General features: G+C 40.2%; 1 protein-coding gene across 1 annotated transcript in view; it reads right to left on the bottom strand.

Moving 5' to 3' along the window:
- FREM1 (FRAS1 related extracellular matrix 1) overlaps positions 1-19,301 on the bottom strand; it is a 94,793-nt gene that overhangs the window by 63,502 nt on the left and 11,990 nt on the right. Inside the window, exons 2-8 of the mRNA XM_029911690.1 lie at positions 16,754-17,260; positions 11,900-11,994; positions 9,266-9,567; positions 8,576-8,772; positions 6,747-7,070; positions 4,524-4,632; positions 2,755-2,886 (exon numbers count right to left, since the gene is read on the bottom strand). Of these exons, the coding sequence (XP_029767550.1) occupies positions 2,755-2,886; positions 4,524-4,632; positions 6,747-7,070; positions 8,576-8,772; positions 9,266-9,567; positions 11,900-11,994; positions 16,754-16,984 (1,390 nt within the window). The 5' untranslated portion in view covers positions 16,985-17,260. The remainder of the gene's footprint in view (positions 1-2,754; positions 2,887-4,523; positions 4,633-6,746; positions 7,071-8,575; positions 8,773-9,265; positions 9,568-11,899; positions 11,995-16,753; positions 17,261-19,301) is intronic.

A 19,301-nucleotide genomic window follows, 5' to 3' on the forward strand; every position in this document is an offset into this window, starting at 1 on the left:
TATTTCCAGACCCTGAAATTCCCTACTGGAGGAGGGTTTCTACCATAGTTGTGGATCCAATGGTTGCACACACACAATGCCCCGCAAAAAACTCCTTGTGTGGTGGCACAGAGAGAGCTACATACAACACTGCTTTACAGTGCACAACAGGAGCAAAGTTCCCCTGTGAAGCCTCTCTCTCAACAGTTATCCCAGCTGCCATGCCATAGGACCATACCAGTTCCCAGGCTTCAGAAGCCTTCTTTGGTCCATAAGCAGGCCCTATGATTTGGCACGTAGTATTGCCAAATAATATAACATGGCATACTAAATAGTTGGTAGAAATGTTGAGCCTAATTCAGTGCCCACTGAGGTTAACAGGAGTCTTTCCATTGATTTCAGTGGGCATTGCCTTAATTAGTAATCTCTATCAAACTAGTTATGCTTAACTGGAATGCTAAACTCCAGGTTTGGATATCTAATCGACTTGTACAAGACCAAAAAAAAAGATATATTGTTGAAAAGTTTATTGAGGGCAAGGTTGTGGATTGCCCTGTGTGCCCATGGAATGGAGTTACTAGCATTGCTGGGAGAGCAACTTCGGTGAGCCAGATACATCTGGCTGCACAGGTGTGTGGGGAGTGGGAGGGAAAGGACTGGAGTATGGGAAGAGCATTGCCCCTACCTCCCAACATGCCAGCTGGTGCATCTCCGGTATACAGGGAGATGTAATCTGCTCCGGGTAAAGGGTTGAATCAGAACAGCTCCCCTCAAAGCAAGGAGGGAACCAGGGACCAGATTGTGATTCTGAGTCCCAATTCTCTGTTTAGCCGCTGGGGTAGTACAGCTGCACTTGCCTTACTCATGGCTAATGGTAAATCCACAGCCCAGCCCTGAATTTATATATTACAGGGAATTCTGTGAAGTAATTATTTGTAAAACGACAACAATACACAACTACACATATGATGGAAGACTCCAGACAACATCTTGTTGGAATACAGGACATATATCCTTTCGGATAGTTTCTTTTATTTTCCTTTTTTAATATTAACTTTATTGTCTTGCACATACGTGTTTAGATCTCATTTATATTTTTCCACATTTGAAAATTCAATAACATTTTTAAAAGTTTAATGGTTTTTCTTTTATTACAACCACAGGATGGATTTCTTTTACTTAAACATTTTCCCAAACACAACAGCATTGTGCTAGTGCATAAAAACCAGAAAGTAAAACTGACGATCTCAATGAAAATGAAACAGGGCAGTCTCATTTCATTGTCAAGCCGAGTAAAATGTAAAAAGTATCATAAATAGCAACGTAGCATAAATAGAGAAAAATCACTTAGCTCTTTAAAATTCTTTCAGTTTTATAATCAAAGCTATTAATAAAAGAAGAAAGGATTTTTAAGGATATGATTTTTATATTGATAATGTTTCTTTTTGCTCCAAAAAAACTACATTAACACTCTGGAACCTCTCTCTGATTATACTCATCTATGGAGCTACACTAATGTAAAAATGGTGTTAATGGAATAGAGAATTAAGCCCTACATTTTCAAAGTAATAAAACTATTCCTCTGCACTTACTGATATAAGGGATGCTTAAGAATATTGTAATGGTATGCAATAACATTCACTACATGAAAGATTATCACCCCGAAAAGTCAAGTTTGGACTTGATTTACTGCAATATTGTAAAGGAGTTTAGGTCCAAAATTTGATCTATTTATAAAAACTTCTATAATCTGCTGGAGAATAAGCTCCAGATTCTAAATAATACCTATATTTACTTAGAAGCTTTCCTCAGTTAGCAAGCTCCACTATTCTTTAGCCACATCTTTAACACAGTAGTGGCAAAGGAAAATAATTACATTTGAGCTAGGTCACATTTACTCAAATTGAGTGAATAGTTTATTGAGATATAGTTTATTTCCTTAAATTCACCTCTTTTTAGAGGATTTTTTAAAAAATACCCAGTCTTAATACTTTCCTCTACATTATTATTATTATTCAACAGCAGTAGAAGTAGCCAGACAGCAGAGGGAGCAAAACTATTAGGTAACAAACAGTAAAGTAACAAAACTGCTCCTAAAATAGTATTAATGTAACTAAAGACATCATCAAGGGTGTTTTTGATAAATAGGGAAGGAATAAATCCATGCAGAGCAGTTCTAGTTTTTCCTCCCTCTGTTCAAATGCTGGTCATCTTAATGTTAACTGAAATCCTGTATAGAACATAGTTTCAAAATATTTTAAATCAGATACTGTTCAGTCATTTAGATCTTTGTGCCTATCAGTTAACTATCTACACACACACACACACACACACACACACACACAGAGAGAGAGAGAGAGTCAGCAAAGGGAATAAACTTCAACAAATGTTTATAAAAAAAAAAGAGTAAAGATTGGACCTTTCCATCAATCTTTTCCACCTGTGGGGCTCAAACCATATGGGATTTGGATCCAAACTAGCAAAACCAAAACCATGGCTAATGTATACGGAGTTTTGCAAAAATAAAAACACCTCCAGTTTTGCTCTTCTCTACAAACAGCATAGACCAGTATAAAGACATATTGGACCTTACTGCCTTCCCAGAGATATTGGTTTTACACTGGTGTAACTCCATAGATGTCAGTGGTATTTAGGCATCTAACTCTCAATGATTTCAATGAGAGCCAGGGACCTAACTATCTTTATTGTATTCGATCCACTAAAGGTGGAATGCACAATTTGTTTCCAATCCCTAAAGAGGAAATGGCAATTTACCTCTTACAGTGAGCCGTCCATGCTGTAAGCCGTCAATTGTGACCAAGCGAACACCCCTGATGTTGTCATTGTCCACTATTTGAAACTGTTGCCATGTGATTGGTCGGGATTGCCCTTCCAGGAGATCGAGGCCTACAAAGAACAGAGAATAGGTTCAGCAAAGCGTGTGTTTATAACTGGATGAGATTCAAGGCTATCAAGTGTATCTATTGTAGTGCTTTGTGCAAATGGTCAGGAGAAGGAACAAATTAAATTCCATCAACATAATTGCCTTCAAATAGGCATTTCAAAAATAACCTAAAGTCCTACTATCAGCTTTCATTCCAGGCACTTTTACTTTAGTCAATGCCCCTCAGATCTCTATTACAGAGGAATAAAACAGTTTGGTTCCCAGCTATCTAACAGACCAACTTCCTGCCTATATACTTTCCTGACAGTAAATCAGCTAAGGTGTTCCTATTGAGAGCTCATAGACTTGAATATCCAGGAGATGGGAGGCTGGAGTTAGTGGAATGCCTTTGGTTCTGGTATTCACTTCCTTTGTCAATGCACTAGAGCCCAAAGTTGGTTGACCTTCAAGGCACAGTGCATGGCCCAACTTTTTACTTAAGCATACATTTTAGGTTGGGTTAGATATGTGGGCACTTTTCTCTAAGGGAAGGCTGAGGACTGTTCTTCTCAATACTCCCTTCTATTGTGACAACACTGCTTCTATGGTCATCTTCAGGTGTTAGAGATGGGTTGGCTACTGATGGGGTCTATCTCAGAGATCAAACTCACTGCTTGATTTCAAAGGAATAGCACTGACGTGAATTTGGTCCATGATGTGTTTTCAGATTATGTTCTTAATAGTAGTATAAATGTACCCATAGGTTTTTGTGACTAATGAATATTTATAAATATTAACATAAAATAATACATTAATATTGTCAAAACAGCAGATAAGGCTAGAAAAGCCACACAACTCTCTGACACCACTTTTAACTCCCTCTCCAACAGAATCCATTGGCCTGATTTAAGACATAGATCGTTCCTCACAACAGCCTCTCAGTAAATAACATCAAAGTATCTCCTAGCCATTATGATCATCTAGTTTGACCTACTGCATAACACAGATCATAGCATTTTTCCAAGTGATTCCTACAACAAGTCTGTAACTTCTTTAGGATTGACCTCTGAACAGGAGAAGAGCACAGGTTGTGCAGATTAATATACAAGGAACAAAGGGAATTATATGGGAAACAAAATAGGAAGGAATGTATTTTTTTAAAAGTGGCAGAAAGTAAAATGTAATCACTGTATTTAATTAAGATACAGAATATCTTGATTTTCTCATACCCCCATTTCCTGCTTCTGTTACTCTGCATTTTTATTCTGACATTTGTTCTAGCTTCTATGACTGGGTCACACCAAAACAGAGAAGGAGAAACACACACACACACACACACACACACACACACACATCCTGAACTTTGAGCTGGTCAGACTGTGGATCCAAACCTGAACTTTGTACACCTCTACCTCGATATAACGCTATCCTCGGGAGCCAAAAAATCTTACCGCGTTATAGGTGAAACCGCTTTATATCGAACTTGCTTTGATCCACCGGAGTGCGCAGCCCCGCCCCCCCGGAGCACTGCTTTACCGCATTATATCCGAATTCGTGTTATATTGGGTCGTGTTATATCGGGGTAGAGGTGTACCTTCAACCCATCTCTGCATCAACATACATTTTGTAGCAGAATTCACTCAGTGAAATTCAATCTCACCTGTATTCCATGAAACCCGAGGAGCATTTGTATCTGTTGTTCTGATGGAGATATGCACAGTGATTGGTGAACTCCTTTCAAAGTAGAAGTCATGAACCTCTAACTCCACCTGTTATATGAAAAGACATACCTTTGTTGAAAAAACAGGTTGAAATATCTTTGTCTATGTGTGATTTTTAGGCACTCTAAACTTCAAGGGATTCGGATAATATGACAACCAACGGAACAAATCTAAAGTAGTTCAGTATGTTATTCGAACCCCTAGTTTTCTGTACCACCTTATAGCTCTGTTTTTCTGTGTTGTGATCTTTACAGGTAATGTAGGGAAAATAAGATTAAATATGGTTATAAATTTATATAAATGAACAGGAAAGATACACATTTTAATTTGCACTAGGGCGGACTATACTCACACAGAGGTTTTGCAACAATAAAAAGCTTTGGGGTACATTTCCTTGCTCAGCTTCTGCTTTTTAAGTCTATCAGATGCAATATGGTAAATAAAAATGTGAGGAAAATTAAGTACAAGTTGTACAAAAAATAAGTTTTTAAAAACAAACACTTCCCAGGGATTCTTGAAGGTGAGCCCATCAGGCAGATTTTTACTTACAGTTTCCTCAGACAGCTGCTATTATTGCTTGAATTCCTGTGAGGGTCCCATGACCCTGCTGAACTAAAATAGACATGCCCTGTCAATCTACTGGGATCAGACTCAGGTACCACAATATTTTACTGCATAGACCTTGTCACTCTATTTCCCTGCCTATTCCTTCATCCGTTTGCCTTGCCTCTGACTTCCTGTCTTTTCATATATCTCGCCACTGTTAGAATGAGCCCCTTTCCGCATCTCCTGCCACCTGCAACTATCTACCTGGATCTCTCCCTGGACTCTTTCTCTCATCAAACTGCTTTTGAAAATACATACTTTCTGTCCTACCTCACCTCTTCTGTCTCCTTCCCACAGTGTACTATTATTAAATCCTGTAACGCTTAACGCCGCAAAATATTTATATCAAGAATAAAATATCAAGGAAGACTTCATACAAAAATAAGTAAAACCCAGTGGCACAGACCTGACGTGAGGAACACAGCCCACTGTTATGGGCAACGCTGGAAAAGATGTGCAATTCATTTCTTTAGGACGTAAAATATTTCTGTAATCTTAGTCTCACAACTTGGCGTTTCTGATGTCAATAGATTGAGGGCAGGTCAACATTTAAAAAGCTGCAGCAGCGCAGTTGAACCTCTGTAGCACTTCAGTGAAGACGCTACTACACCGACAAAAGAGCTTCTCCCATGGGCACAGTTAATTGACCTCAGCGAGAGGCGGTAGCTGAGTCAACAGAAGCCCTCCCGTCGACAGAGCACTGTCTTCGCTGGGGGTTAGGTCAGTACAACTGGGTTGCTCAGGGGTGTGGATTTTTCACACCGAGCAATGTAGTTATACCGATGTAAATGTGTAGTGTAGACCTGGCCTAAATAAGTAGTGAACAGCAAAAGAACACCTGATTTGTGGTAAACTGATAGGTCAGAATTAGTGCCAGACCTCATAATGAAGTACAGCTGGGTAGTATACTCAGCAGACAGTACCATTTAAAATTCAAAAGAAATAATAAAATATACATAGGGCTTGATTCTGAACTCACTCACACCAGCAAGAAACTTGAGTAACTCCAATGAAGTCGGTGGAGTTACCAGATGTAAAACACGTCAATGAGATTGGAATCAAGCCTACTGTCTGTATATTATACAAAGAATTTGCCGCTAGGTTGCAGAGGTGATTTGCAGTAAATAGTGACCTCAGTAGATACAGAGAATGTGACTCTTGTAGCACCAGAGGTAAGAATGTATGAAAATGTGTGAAAGGAAGTCAGTGCTCAACAAATGATGGGCAGGGATGTAGAGAGATAAGATCCCTTAAGTGAAACATTTTGGTCAGGCAAGGTTGAGCTCTCCAGTAGACTGAGGGGACATTTTAGGGGGTCTATGGTAGCTCGCCAGGGTCACAGGATTCTCTTTCATGGGAGTCCCAGCAGTAATAGCAGCAGACTTCAAAGAAAAATGTCATTAAAATACACCTCACATTTTAGTGAGGTATGTTTCATATCAATAGAAAGATTCCTTTTGCTCATAGATACCTATTACAAATGAACACATCTATTTATAACTTACTGAATGCTAGAGAGGGGGAAAAAGAAGAGGCTCTGTATGTCCCGTTGTTACCTCATAATTCCTCCTCTCTGTATGGCTGTTGTTTGGAGGCTGATATGCGATAAGCATCTCACTGAGATCTTTCCACGTGAAGGAGGTGATAGGCTTGGTATGGTCTAACAGATGAGTGATGTAGCCTTGTGGGGGTGGCTTGGTAATGTTGAACACTAGCAGGGATTTGGGTGTTTCACTGTCTTCAGCATCCACCGTTGTTGTTGTCATGGGGCTCAAAATAAACTGATCCACCTCCAGGATGAACATAGCCATGAAGGCAGCTCTGGGGATTTGGTTGGGAATGGCACCTTTGATTTGGACAGGGAGCCATGCATGCTCTGTCTATGAAAGGAAAAAGAGTCAGGGCAGAATATAGGTCAAGTAAGATTTTATATGAGTACTCCAATGGTATTTAAGCATACTATATGCGTAAGGTTAAGCACATGTTTATTTCCTTTGTTGATCTGAGTCCTAAAGAACTAACCCACTGGTTTTCAACCTTTTTTCTGTTGGGTTCCCCCTGCCATTTTATGGGAAGGGCAGGATAATCATGACCCCCACATTGAGAACCTATGAACTATTAAGGAGCTGCTTTGGCCCCACCCCCTAAAGCTGCAAATCATGCCAGGATTGGAGGAGGAGTTAAAAGGAAGAAAACTCCACTCAGATGGTGGGAACCTTGGGAAGGTAACAGGCTGTTGAGCTCCCCTGTTCCCAGAGAGAGGTCTGCCAGCCAATAGTGCCTCTGCTCTTGCAGAAAGGAGGACACAGATCCCCTGGGATAAGAAGTGGAAAGAGACTGAGACTTATACTGGAGACCCAGTGGACTCGGGGGCAGACTGTGATATTTCCAAGGCCCTCTGAAGTGAGAGAGGCCAATATCCTCACTGAAGCTGCCTATGGGTTTCTTGCTTTTCCTTTCTGCTTTTATTAAACTTTGTTTGCTGACTGTGGATGGTTTTGTTTGTTTCACCTGCGATCCTGAGAGGGAAAGAACCAGCCAGAAGGCCTTGGCTGGAGGGTTGAGCACTGGCTCCTCTAGACTGACATGCCCCACAACTCCGGCAGGGGTGTGGGCAATTAGAGCCACTTGCCTGTGCTCCCCATCTAGCTCCGGAAAGGGGTGCTCTGCCCAGGACAGATTCGTGACAGCATCTCAAAGTGGTTATGCTGACATTCATTAATGCTCACTGCCCTACTGTGATGTAGGTAAGTGGTGTTATCTGCAGTGTACAAATGGGGAAACTGACTCACAAATATGTTAAAGACAAATTCTAATTTGGGGTGATTCTGTTTTTGGGTGCTCAACCTGAGATTCCAAGGGCCTGGTTTTCACAGGTGCTGAGCATCTGCAGCACCTATTGACTTCAGCTGAAGTTGTGCGTCTCAGTGCCTCTGCAAATCAGTTCTCCAGTATCTTAGGTTGGGCTTCCAAAATTACTGTCTACTTTTGAAAAACTGGTCTGAAGTGATTTGGTCAGGAAGGTCACATTAGTAGCAGGCCTAAGAATAGAAGCCCTGACCTTGAGTCCTGTACTTTAACCACTATACAGGCTCTCACTATGAGGTTATTACGCAAAGTAATTCAGTTACTGATAATGATTGTGATGTCATACATAATGATTTTTCCTATTCCTCACCATCCCACTCCTTCCCTCCCCCCTTTTTTATACCTAGTAATTGCTTCTCTGAGTACTCAAGTTATTGGGCAGCATTTGTCCCCAGTGTAACTCCATTTACTTCAGTGGAATTATGGCAGCCATTAATTTGGCCTGTTGTCTACTCACACAAATAAAATCATGAACACAACAGAATACCAGAAACTACACAGCTGTATAAAACTCTACCTTGTGCAGCGTTTTGCTTCTGCTGTCTGTGAGGTCCAGCCTGATAGGAATATAATCAATGTTGGGTGAAGGAGGGTCAAGATGCTGATATCTAATTCCCATCAGCAAAAATTCCTCACAGCTCATTTTGGTGTTCTGAATCATCTTCAGTTCTGGAACACAGAGCCCACTCCTGCACCTTTGGCTTGTTCTGTGCTCTATAATCCAATAGAAGCTGTAGTAAAATATTTGTTTAAACAATAAACTTGATAAACAGTACAGGAACGCTCAGCTAAAAGTGCCGTAAAAGGGCAATGTGACATAACATAGGACTCCTTCCCCCCCCCCCCCTAAATAACAATTGTGTTGGGTTGACTGACATTTTCCAGCTCCAACTTCACTTTCTTTGTTGTGTTTCTGGTCACGTTAGCCTTTCATTCTGGCTCAGATATTAATCCAACAATACTATGCCCAAAGCCTAGAAGCTTTATTGTAGACCTTCAAAGACATAGCCAATCCTGGAGGCCTGAGCACCCTTAACTTCCATTTTATCCCTAATATCCTCCTGCTCGCTCTGATTCTTAGTTGCATCACCACATCCATTTTAAGTAACAGATCTTAGCAATGCATATGAAGGAAACTATTGTGGCAGGTATTCTGTCCACTCTCTTTGCAAATGTTGTTAATACAAACAATTAAAGCGTATCATACTGGATCTAGGGAAGAAGCTATGAGGTTGATCTCCACGAGGCTCTTCTTGCTGAGGTTCTCCAATGACAAGTTGACCATGGGCTGGTAGAAGAGTTTCTAAAGAAGCCAGTTTGATGGTGCAGTCCAGGTTTGTCTTCTTGTCATAGTCAAAAGTGAGCACATTCTTGTCAATCTCCCTGGACAGGCCATAAAACTCAGGGACCTCCAGCACATTGGTGCTCATTTTGATGATATTACAATCTGGCTCAAGTAATTGCACTTGAAGGATGAACATTTCTGTGAATGTTTCCGTTTCTGTAAATCTGTCGAGGATAAAAAATAATTAGTAATATGTCATTCCAACTTCCCTCCATTGCCTGTGAACTCAGCATTATCCTCAACTCTGAAATTCCCCATTTCTGCACATCTCCTTGTCACCACATAACTAGGTGGTCAAGTTTTATGACCCTGATAGAGATGCAGGGCTTTTCTCCTGACTCACCGTGGTATTGAGGGCTCTGGCTTGGAGGTGCAGAGTTATTTCCATGGACTCATCCCAAACCAGGTTGTTCTTATTTGTTTGAATCCAGGATAATAAAGGATTTGATTGTCTTATAAGACATCTTGAATTCAGGGCCAGGACAAAGGTGTCTCAGGAAACAACAGTGGGAACAACCAAGCTCAGGGAATTTTATGGCTGCTGTCATGTAGGTGAGCTATAAAGGTGTTCCCAGAAATACATGAGTGAGTTTGCACCCTATCCATTGTATGTGCACTATGCTAGAAAATACCGGGTAAGAATGCTACCTACTTACATGCCATCTCCATGACATTGCCAGGGTATGCCACTTCTTCAGATTTACCACAGCTGAAACTTATAAGTGCCTTCTCACCTTGATTATTTTGACCCCTTCTCTGAGGCATCTCCAAATCTTAGATCTCCAGACTCCAGAAGGTGAAGAATATTGCAGCCTACCTTTTCACACGTATAAAAAATGTGATCACATTACCCTCACTGAGAGACTCCACTGACTCCCTATTCATTTCAGGATACAGTTCAAAATTCCCCACGAACTTGTTCCACTTATCTCATGAACCTGATTTCTCTCTCTCTTCCCCACTCCTACAACACTATTCCAGTTTCCTCCTCTTCCAATAGTGGCTTCTGCTCTGTTTCTTCACATATCCTTGCTATTGCTGATCCACAAATCTTCTTTGTAGCTCTTGCCATCTGGCTGTGCCTTCCTATACCTCCTCTCTACATGCTAATGAGATCAATTAGAAATCCTGTATCATCATCTCATTGATCTGTCTTCCTCTAAGATGGATCATGTGATCTAATATTACACTGTTCACATGTTATGGAAGTTAGACTTGCACATCTGATGTGATAAACAATGTCACACCTTTAACATCAAAATGGACACAGGACTCTAAAAGACTGGAATCTCAGGGAGGATGGGAGGAGGAGGTCAGTGGAAGAGGTCACCCAAGGAAGAGAAAATGACAAGCAAAGAGAGAGGTGGTAAAAGACAGAGCCTATATTGAACCCTGACATACTACAGATTTCATCAAGGGAAACATTGTATCCCCCCATTCTTGGCACTTTAATCCACTCCAATTCCTATATGCCATTCCTTTGGGGGCATGGACGAGAAGGATTGTCCAATGATTAGGGGACTAGGGTCTTGGAAGGTACTGCTGTGCTGCAGACTTCCTGTGTGACCTTTGGAAAGTCACTTAGCCTCTCTGCCTCAGTTCTCCACTTGTCAAATGGGGTTAATAGTATTGTGCGATCTCATAGTGATGTTGTGAGGATAAATATATTAAAAACTTATGTTGCCCCAATTACCATCATATCCGAGAACCTAAGTGCCATAAATAGAGAGAATGTGGTAGAGTGGCAGCAGGCAAGTTTGAAATATTCCTTAAAAAAAAAAAAAGGAGAACAAATTATTTAAAGCCCCAGTGGAAAGGACAGGGATAGATCTGTTGTGCATGGCACAATGGGGATTCTGTGCTGTTAAAGCACAAAGGGGCTGCTCTGATTTATACCAGAGATTATTTCAGGCCCTGATACAGCAGAATCCAGTGGGCATAAACTTTCAAGACAATATGTTTTTGTTTCCCATCTAGGAAAATGATATCTAAAGAGGGATCATGAGAATTATTTATGGCCTGATTGTCATTTCCTCGCTTACGTTGAATAGTATCTTACTCCACAAGAAATCCCATTGACGTCAAAGGGATTACTTGTGGAGGAAAGCACTGCTCAGTGGGAGTAAAGGTAACAGAATCTGACCCTTAATGTCTGTGCAGCACTTTGAGAATGTGATGCACTTTGTAAGTGCTGTTGTCAGTATTAACAGTAACAGGAAGAATCAGTCAGTTTCTGTAGTATACAAATAAACCAATGTTTAGTAATGTCAACAAATATGTTATCAGAGTGTTTCTCATATATATTTTGACAGATAATACTATAAATAGATCACAGCATGGGTTATTGGTTAATGATGCCTTCCAGTGTACATAAGTAGTTACTGCAGATATAAATGGAAGAATTTTTATTTGCCTGAAAAATGGACTGCTTTTTCTTCATGAAAAACAGTTGTTTTTACTAGTGATAATAATACATAATGCTTCAGTGCTGCTTACCTGTACAGCCTAAGCATGACCATGTCTTCATCTAAAATTGGACAGCCATTATGAGTGTACTTGATTTCATTCGGAAGGAAATGACAGTCAAATACCTATTGAGATGGAAAGAATAGATAAGTAAATGCTGTCGAGAATGTCAGGTTCCAGCATTTCCTTCTTCTGTTATCTGATTGTCAGAGAAGTGTTCTTAGAACAAAGCGCACTTTTTAATCTGTATTTTGTTTCTACAAAACAGAAGTCAGACTTTTGTTGTTCAGTGTGTGACAGACTATCCACATCCTGAACCAACTTCACTGAATAAAAATTAAACTTCACTGAATTAAGTTGACCATCTTTGCAGGTCATTGTATTAGAAATGCAAAGGTTTATGCACCATTATGAGATGTATGGAACTTTATCAGGAAGACAAGATTAATGCAATCTCTGGAAGGTATTAGGAACATCCAGGGTCTTTTTTTGGAACAATAAGTGTGAAGTGGATTTCCTAGGAAATATCTTTGGGTGAGGGGAATGCAAATTCTCCCCTCCATAGCCAACCTTTCGAAGATACCCATTGTGTAGGAGCTACCTGTTCTCAAAGACCCCCAAACCATATAAAGTGTGAGTTAAACATGTTGTGAGCATAATGCATTTGAGCTGAAACTATGATGAACTGGTCATCCCAAGAACTCCCCTTGGGTGGAAGGTTGGAGGACTGCTCCTGCCAGAATCCATGTAAGGGTTGGGGTTAATTCTGCTAAGCTCATTAGCATGCATTTTGGCTCATTTATTATTTTTAATATGTTTTCTCTGTAATTTTTTAGTAATGTCAACAAATACGTTATCAGAATGTTTCTTGTATATATTAGCTTAAGAATGAAGTAGGCTTGCATAGGAAGTACTGTGTGGTTCTTTATAACTGAAGCAATTACATCTGTTAACCATTTCTGAAGGAAAAGCAAGCAGGTGTCCTTGGGCAACCTGTCTGTGCTGGGAAATACACAGTAAAGGCAGGGAACTGTGCAGCCTGGAAATACGCCAGTCAGAAAGGAGAGACACGTGACTCCACCCAGAAAGGCAATGGCTGGGGAGCCGGAAGCCTGAGAGCGGGTGCCCTGGCTGGACTACTAGAGGAAATGCAGGTGCAGTTGCCCTGAACTGTAGTACAGAGTTAGCAAAAGAAGCAGAGAAATACTGGGCACCAAGGGGCGACTGGTATTCTACAATTTTAAAAAGAATAACTACATGTTAGTTTCAGTCAGAGCAGCACGCACTTAAATTCCATTGACGGGACTTGCTTGAGTGGTTTGCAGAATAATGATGGATTCGCACATATACTCAAATGCTTTGCTGAATTAATGCCTGATGTGAAGACAAAGATGTATGTCATCAGTGTATCTATCACAGGAGGCAACTTTCCCCTAAAAGTATTGGGCCTTCCATAATCAAAAGCAGCAGCTCTTCAGCATTCAGCAATAGCTCAACCCTTTGATAATAGGATAGTCATTAACTAATGCTGGATGAAAATACTGCCTTTTGTTTCTTTCAGTAAATTCCACAAAACTAGAATTTACATTTCTTTTATATTATGAAAGTATTTACATTGCAACAGCTTGTCAATGTTTAAAAATATAATGTGAATTTCTGTTGTATGTTGTTCTTGTTGACTTGAAGCCAGATGGTAACTGTCATTTGTTTCTGGGGTCTTCAAATATATCCCCTGACTTCAATTTTCATAGATAAGTGCACAGCGGAGAATAATATTTTAGGGTTAGTTTGTTCTCCAAGAAGATACAGCTGGGTTAAGATAAACTTAACTAGCTACAGTATCCTGGAAATAATCAAACCAGATTCATTGTTGCAACAAATGTTCTACTTTTTACTTCTGTGGAAGCAGCCTGTGCGAAATGTGCTGGCTACGCTACTGTCTGAATCTCTTGTTCTTTTGAATCTCTCTTCTATGCCTAAGAAAAACTAAGCAACTCCTAAAAGGGTGCCTTGTGATTTTTCAGTACGTAACATAACAGTGAACAACTTTATCAGCCTTAACTTGCCTTTCTCTTTCCTTTTTAGTGATGACTTTGGTTAACATACTAACATTAATCAAAGTGTTGTGAAATACATGTTCTCTATTATAGAGTGGAATGATATTTAAATATTATTTTAATTAGTAAACTAGAAAGTGTTAATTGAAGTTCTCAAATCATGATGTTAAGAAAGAATACTCAGCTGAAGTTAGGACCATTTGCCTAAACAACAAATATGCACAGTGTACAATTTTAAAAAACCCTTCCTGCATGCTAGCTCTCCACAGTTCAATGTTGTACATTAAGGGTCAGCTTCTCAGCAGATGTAAATCAATGTAGCTCCTTCAAAATCCATGGCATTACACTGATCAACACAGGTTGAGCATCTGGCCTCAGAGTCTGAGAACGCAGTTTTCATCATGCATCTCTGGTTTTAGGCTGTGTGATCCACCAGAGGATAAGGTTTAGCTTATGAATAAACATTTTTACAAGACATCATTAGTTCTTGTTCTTAACTGATAACAAGGGAGATTTAAAAAAAATGAAGGACCTTTCTACACAAGCCTCCTACCATTGATAGATAGTGATTATAGAATAAAGACACAATCTGCTTTGTTAAAAGAAACATCTGTTTTATGTTTCCTAATATGTTTTCCTTTTATACAAACAGGCAACTGTAATTGTCTATAAATTTCCTAAGTAAAACAAAGGAGAGCTAAATCTTTTCCTAATTACTGTCTAGCTTTATTTTTTCCACTTCAACTGCTTTTCAATTACAATTTATAATTAAATTGTCAAACATTCCTAGCACATTATTCACTTAAATGACAATAAACCATATCAGACTAGAGACAGTTTCTGACTGCCGCATTTCCTGGTTGACAGAGCATGCTCAGCACCAACCATGGGCAGCTTAATATCTTTACTCAGGTTAGGTTAACACTTTAGGCCAGTGCCTAGGACTCTGCCTTCCAAAGTCACGTGATTAGATTTAAAAAGTTTCTAGCCCTAATAGTTGCAAAGAATAGATTGAAAACATGAGCTGAGTGGAAGTGTTGCAGTGACATCTGCCTGAGTCTTCAGACAGCCTCCAGCAAAAGGAAGAGCAGCAGAGACTAGAGTCAAGGATTAAGCTATGTGGCTCCAAACCCAACAGCAAAACAGAGCAGGCCTCTTCACACCAGACTAGACCCAGGAGGCCCTGTTGGTGCTGCTACTACCCCACAGTGCCACCCTGCTGCTTGTTGATAAGGAGGGCCACCTTCACCAGCTCAAGAGGGTGCCCTCCCAGCTCCTCTGGATGCTGGGGGATTGGAGAGGAAGGCTCCTTGCTCCAAGTAGCCAAGGTAGAACAGGGGCTAGAACAGAAGGTCTTATGAGAGGGCCCTGGCCACTGAAGGAAGAGGAAGAGGTGAGGGTGAGAGGACAGCTTCTGGCTCCGTTTTCCAGGTGTCCAAGAAGTAAGGTTGTGGTGAATACACATTCCCAGTGCTCCTGGAGACGCGGTTCCAATCTAGTGCTTGGCACAGCTCAGGGTAGGAATACAGCTCAGCTGCCTGTTTCTCAAGGAGCCACTCCAGCCCTGGGGGATTCACTAGGGCATAGAGAAGTCCTGGCCACTCCCCTCTTTTCTCCTACACATGCCCCCAGCATCAGAGGGTCCAACAGGAGGAGCATGTAGAAGCTAATTCAGGGTCTCTGAACCACACAGGGATTTTTCCGCACTGGCGGAATCCTCCCTGAGGAGTTAAACCAGTTCTACAACTCCTTTGAGTCACCTGAGTGGCACAAAGAAGCTGTAGTGGGAACAGCAGGTACAGGAGTAATACCCCAGCACCACTACTCCAGCCTTCTGCCCTTGCCCTTACAGTCTGCACATGCACAGGCTCTTAGAGGCAAAATGTAACTCTCAAATCAGTTTCGATAAGCAACTCTGGTGTGAAAAAATTGTTATCCAGCCCACAGATACTTCAAGAAAAAGATTTACTCTGGGTAGTTTGATACTTCTGCTTGCAAAACCAGGAAGCAAGGAGAAGACTATACATATATTAGACTGCATATATTAAAGTTAACCCTACCTTTTCAAATCTTGGGGGGAAATAAGGTTTGATTATGGTTTGTTTTGCGTCTATTCATCTTTTATCAGTGCCAGTTTGTCCAGGCTTATTACTACCAATAGCTTCTTTCTAATAAACTCAGATGATGGAATTTACCAGAAAGATTAGATGAAAGGTGTTCATGAAGTACACTTTGATGTTGCTACATATTAGACATTTAAAGAGAAAACAAAATCCTTTTATATATTTCCCATCTGTTAGTAATCTGGTCGTTGAGAAGCAGAACAAGAAACACTATATGCAATGTGCTAAATGTATGTGATGATTACTTTTTAATTGCTCCCAATGTAGTGACTGCGTGACTAAAATGTAAAGAGTTTTAGCCTTCTATGCATTGCCCTAAGGACACTGGTTACCCTCACTAAACACAAACAAGCAGCTGGTAGACTACACACTGGCTCCTAACAGAAAGTTCTGAAAGAGCTGCTGATTTAGTTCATTACAGTGGAAACCAGATACTGGTCACCTCCACCTTCATGTGCAGGTGTTACTGTATTCATGAACAAAATGTTTTCAGCACTAGGGATATAATTCTCATCCAACCAGCTATTTTTAATAAAAAATTAAATCTCACTCACAAAGGCAGTGTATTACTATGCCTGTTAATTACTACCCCACCCTTTCAGATGACTGTTCCTTACAATAAAAGTATTTCACGTCCTTTAAGACACACACGCATACACACACTACCAAAGACAACAGTGCAGTAAAATTCTGATCCCACATACCTGTGGAGTTAGTTTCCCAACCCTCTGTGTTATTGGCTCATTAATCACAACTTCCACTTTGCAAGCATCTTTCTCTCTGGGGATGGAAAACTGCAGGTCATCTTCTGACAGGAAGACAGACTGGCCCTTCATCACTTTCACCCCAAGGTTGACACTGATAAAGGAGGAGCAGACGCATCTCAGGATAACAGCGAGCAGTAGAAACAGACAGCTATTCTCAAAAGGCTTCATATTATTAGGGAAATCCAGTTCCCTTCAACTAGTAAAAGTCCTAAACAAAAGAGGTCTTCTCTTCGTTCTCCAGCAGAGTTTCACCATATAATCAAGGGAAACATCTTTAGTCGCAGGCAATAACGTACTCTATGTTTTCTATTAAGATGTGCCCTTGTGATTGAAATTTGGACAAGGGCGGCTTTCAAAGTGTTCTTGGACTTTAATAAAACTCGTTGATCAATCGTGACCAAAATGATGGATGTGCTTTCAGAGTGCTTTAAATGTCTGCTAATCCTGCAAAAGATAGAGGGGAAAATGGCATGAAGCAGTGAGCATCTATTGAAAAGACAGGCAAAGAGATCTTTCATCAGTCCCACAACTTCAGTTCATGTCAAAAAATGGACTATTTAAAAATGGCACCAATTCACTCAACAAATCTGCCCCTTCTATGAATTCCGAGTTGTTCCCGCTGACTTGAAGTGAACATACATACACACTAAATCTGAAGTATGTATAGAATCGTATATACAACTACTCTTTACTACTGTTAGCACTGCGGCGCCAACATAGCTATGAGAGACTGAACTGGATTCCAGTCTGACTGGTGTATCAAGACAATAGCTAAGTAAGTTCCAAATGGAGATAGAAATAGTTCTCCAGATTCAATACATCTGAATGAAGGGGGGAGCAGCAGTCTGTTTGTTAAATCTACTACTGCATTGCAATGATATGTTGAAAAAAAATCACTAGCCTCCAATTTAATAGACCCTACCAAGACCCAACGCTTTATTCTCCCTCCACTGGCTCTGCCGTAGCAGGTTAACTGGAGCATGAACATAAGTACAGGGCATGATGTTGCATTACAACATTAAAATTGTTGTTGCTGCTCCTGTCAAAACTGAGAAGGGGTTGACACTATCAAACTATCAATGGAAAAGGGAAATATCTGTAGGGAAAAATAATTATTTTCAAAGATGTCAGTGAAAACAAACAATAGGAAATAAAAATGACTTAAAGCTCTTAGTTAGAGTTAATCTTCATCCTTCTGAGGTGGATAAACTGAGTACCAGTAAGTTTATTTTGCCTGTGGTTCTTTGAATGACACATTTATAAATGAAGGACCCTTTTAAAAAGCAGCCGTACTCTTCTTAGGAAAAAAAAGTACATCTATCTAACTAGGTGCTTAGTTGACCCTCATCTCCTTAACACCTGAAAGCAGAAGTTAAAATTTCCCAAACTAATCAAAGATGTTTCACAAAGTTTAGAGAATGACAGTATTTTAATTAAATCGGATAAGCTCTTAAACCTCTCCATGATGGTAAAGCTACAGGTTCTGACAGAGATTCCTTAAGTTTCTATGAGAAATTTTCTAATACTCTCACCCCCTATTTATACAGAATGTCCAAAGTAATGAAAATTGTACTGCCACCAAAATGATAAAAATCCAGAACTGCGGACCTCTCATTGCCTCACGTCCTTCCTTAATGTCAACAGTTAAGTCCTTGCTAAAGTGTTTCCCAGTAGACTGGCCCGACTGCTCCCCACAATACTGATCAGTCTGGCTTTATATTTTATTGAGCAGCCAACAGTAGTTGTAGGAAATTGTTAAACATTATTTACTTCCTACAATACCACAAGACTGAACCGCTCACTTTGGCCTCAATTCAGCAAGGCACTTAAGCATGTGCCTAGCTTTAAGCATTTGTGACCTCAATGGAACTACTCACATTCTTAATATCAGGCACATGATTAAGTAATTGGGCCCTCTAAACCTCAACTCAGAGAAGACATAGGGTGGTGGGGGTTTTGTTTGTTTGTCTTAATATATATTTGCAACACTAGAAGCTTTCAGTTTGGGTCTTAAATTATATGCATGGGTCAGACTATTTCAGCAAAATCCAACTATGACAGAACTGGCTAAGAACTTTAAACTAAACAGAGTTTAAACTTTAAACTTGCAAGAGGGACAGTCAGAGTTTTTCATTAGTCCTATAATTGTATGCATTGGTCACTGAGTCCCTACCCATTGCCCTTTGATCATCTTCATTTACTGAAGAAGTTAAAAGTGCCAACCATGAACTTAAGCTTTCACTCTTGGCTAACAACCTACTTATTCACTTCACCTCTCCTCGAAACTCTCTGTCAGGTATGAGATCTGCTTTTTAGGGAAGTTGTCCAGCTTGAAAACTAACTTAAATAAATTAACAGTCACCCCCCACTAAATCCCTGGACGAAATATACCAGTCACATCACCAGCAGCCACTTCTACTCTCTTGGAGAACAGACTGATGAACAATAGGAAACAGATTTTATACAAACTCCCATCTATCTTTTG

Source organism: Terrapene carolina, unplaced genomic scaffold (assembly GCF_002925995.2).
Source record: "Terrapene carolina triunguis isolate 2854851 unplaced genomic scaffold, T_m_triunguis-2.0 Scaffold113, whole genome shotgun sequence".
Lineage (NCBI taxonomy): Eukaryota > Metazoa > Chordata > Testudines > Emydidae > Terrapene > Terrapene triunguis.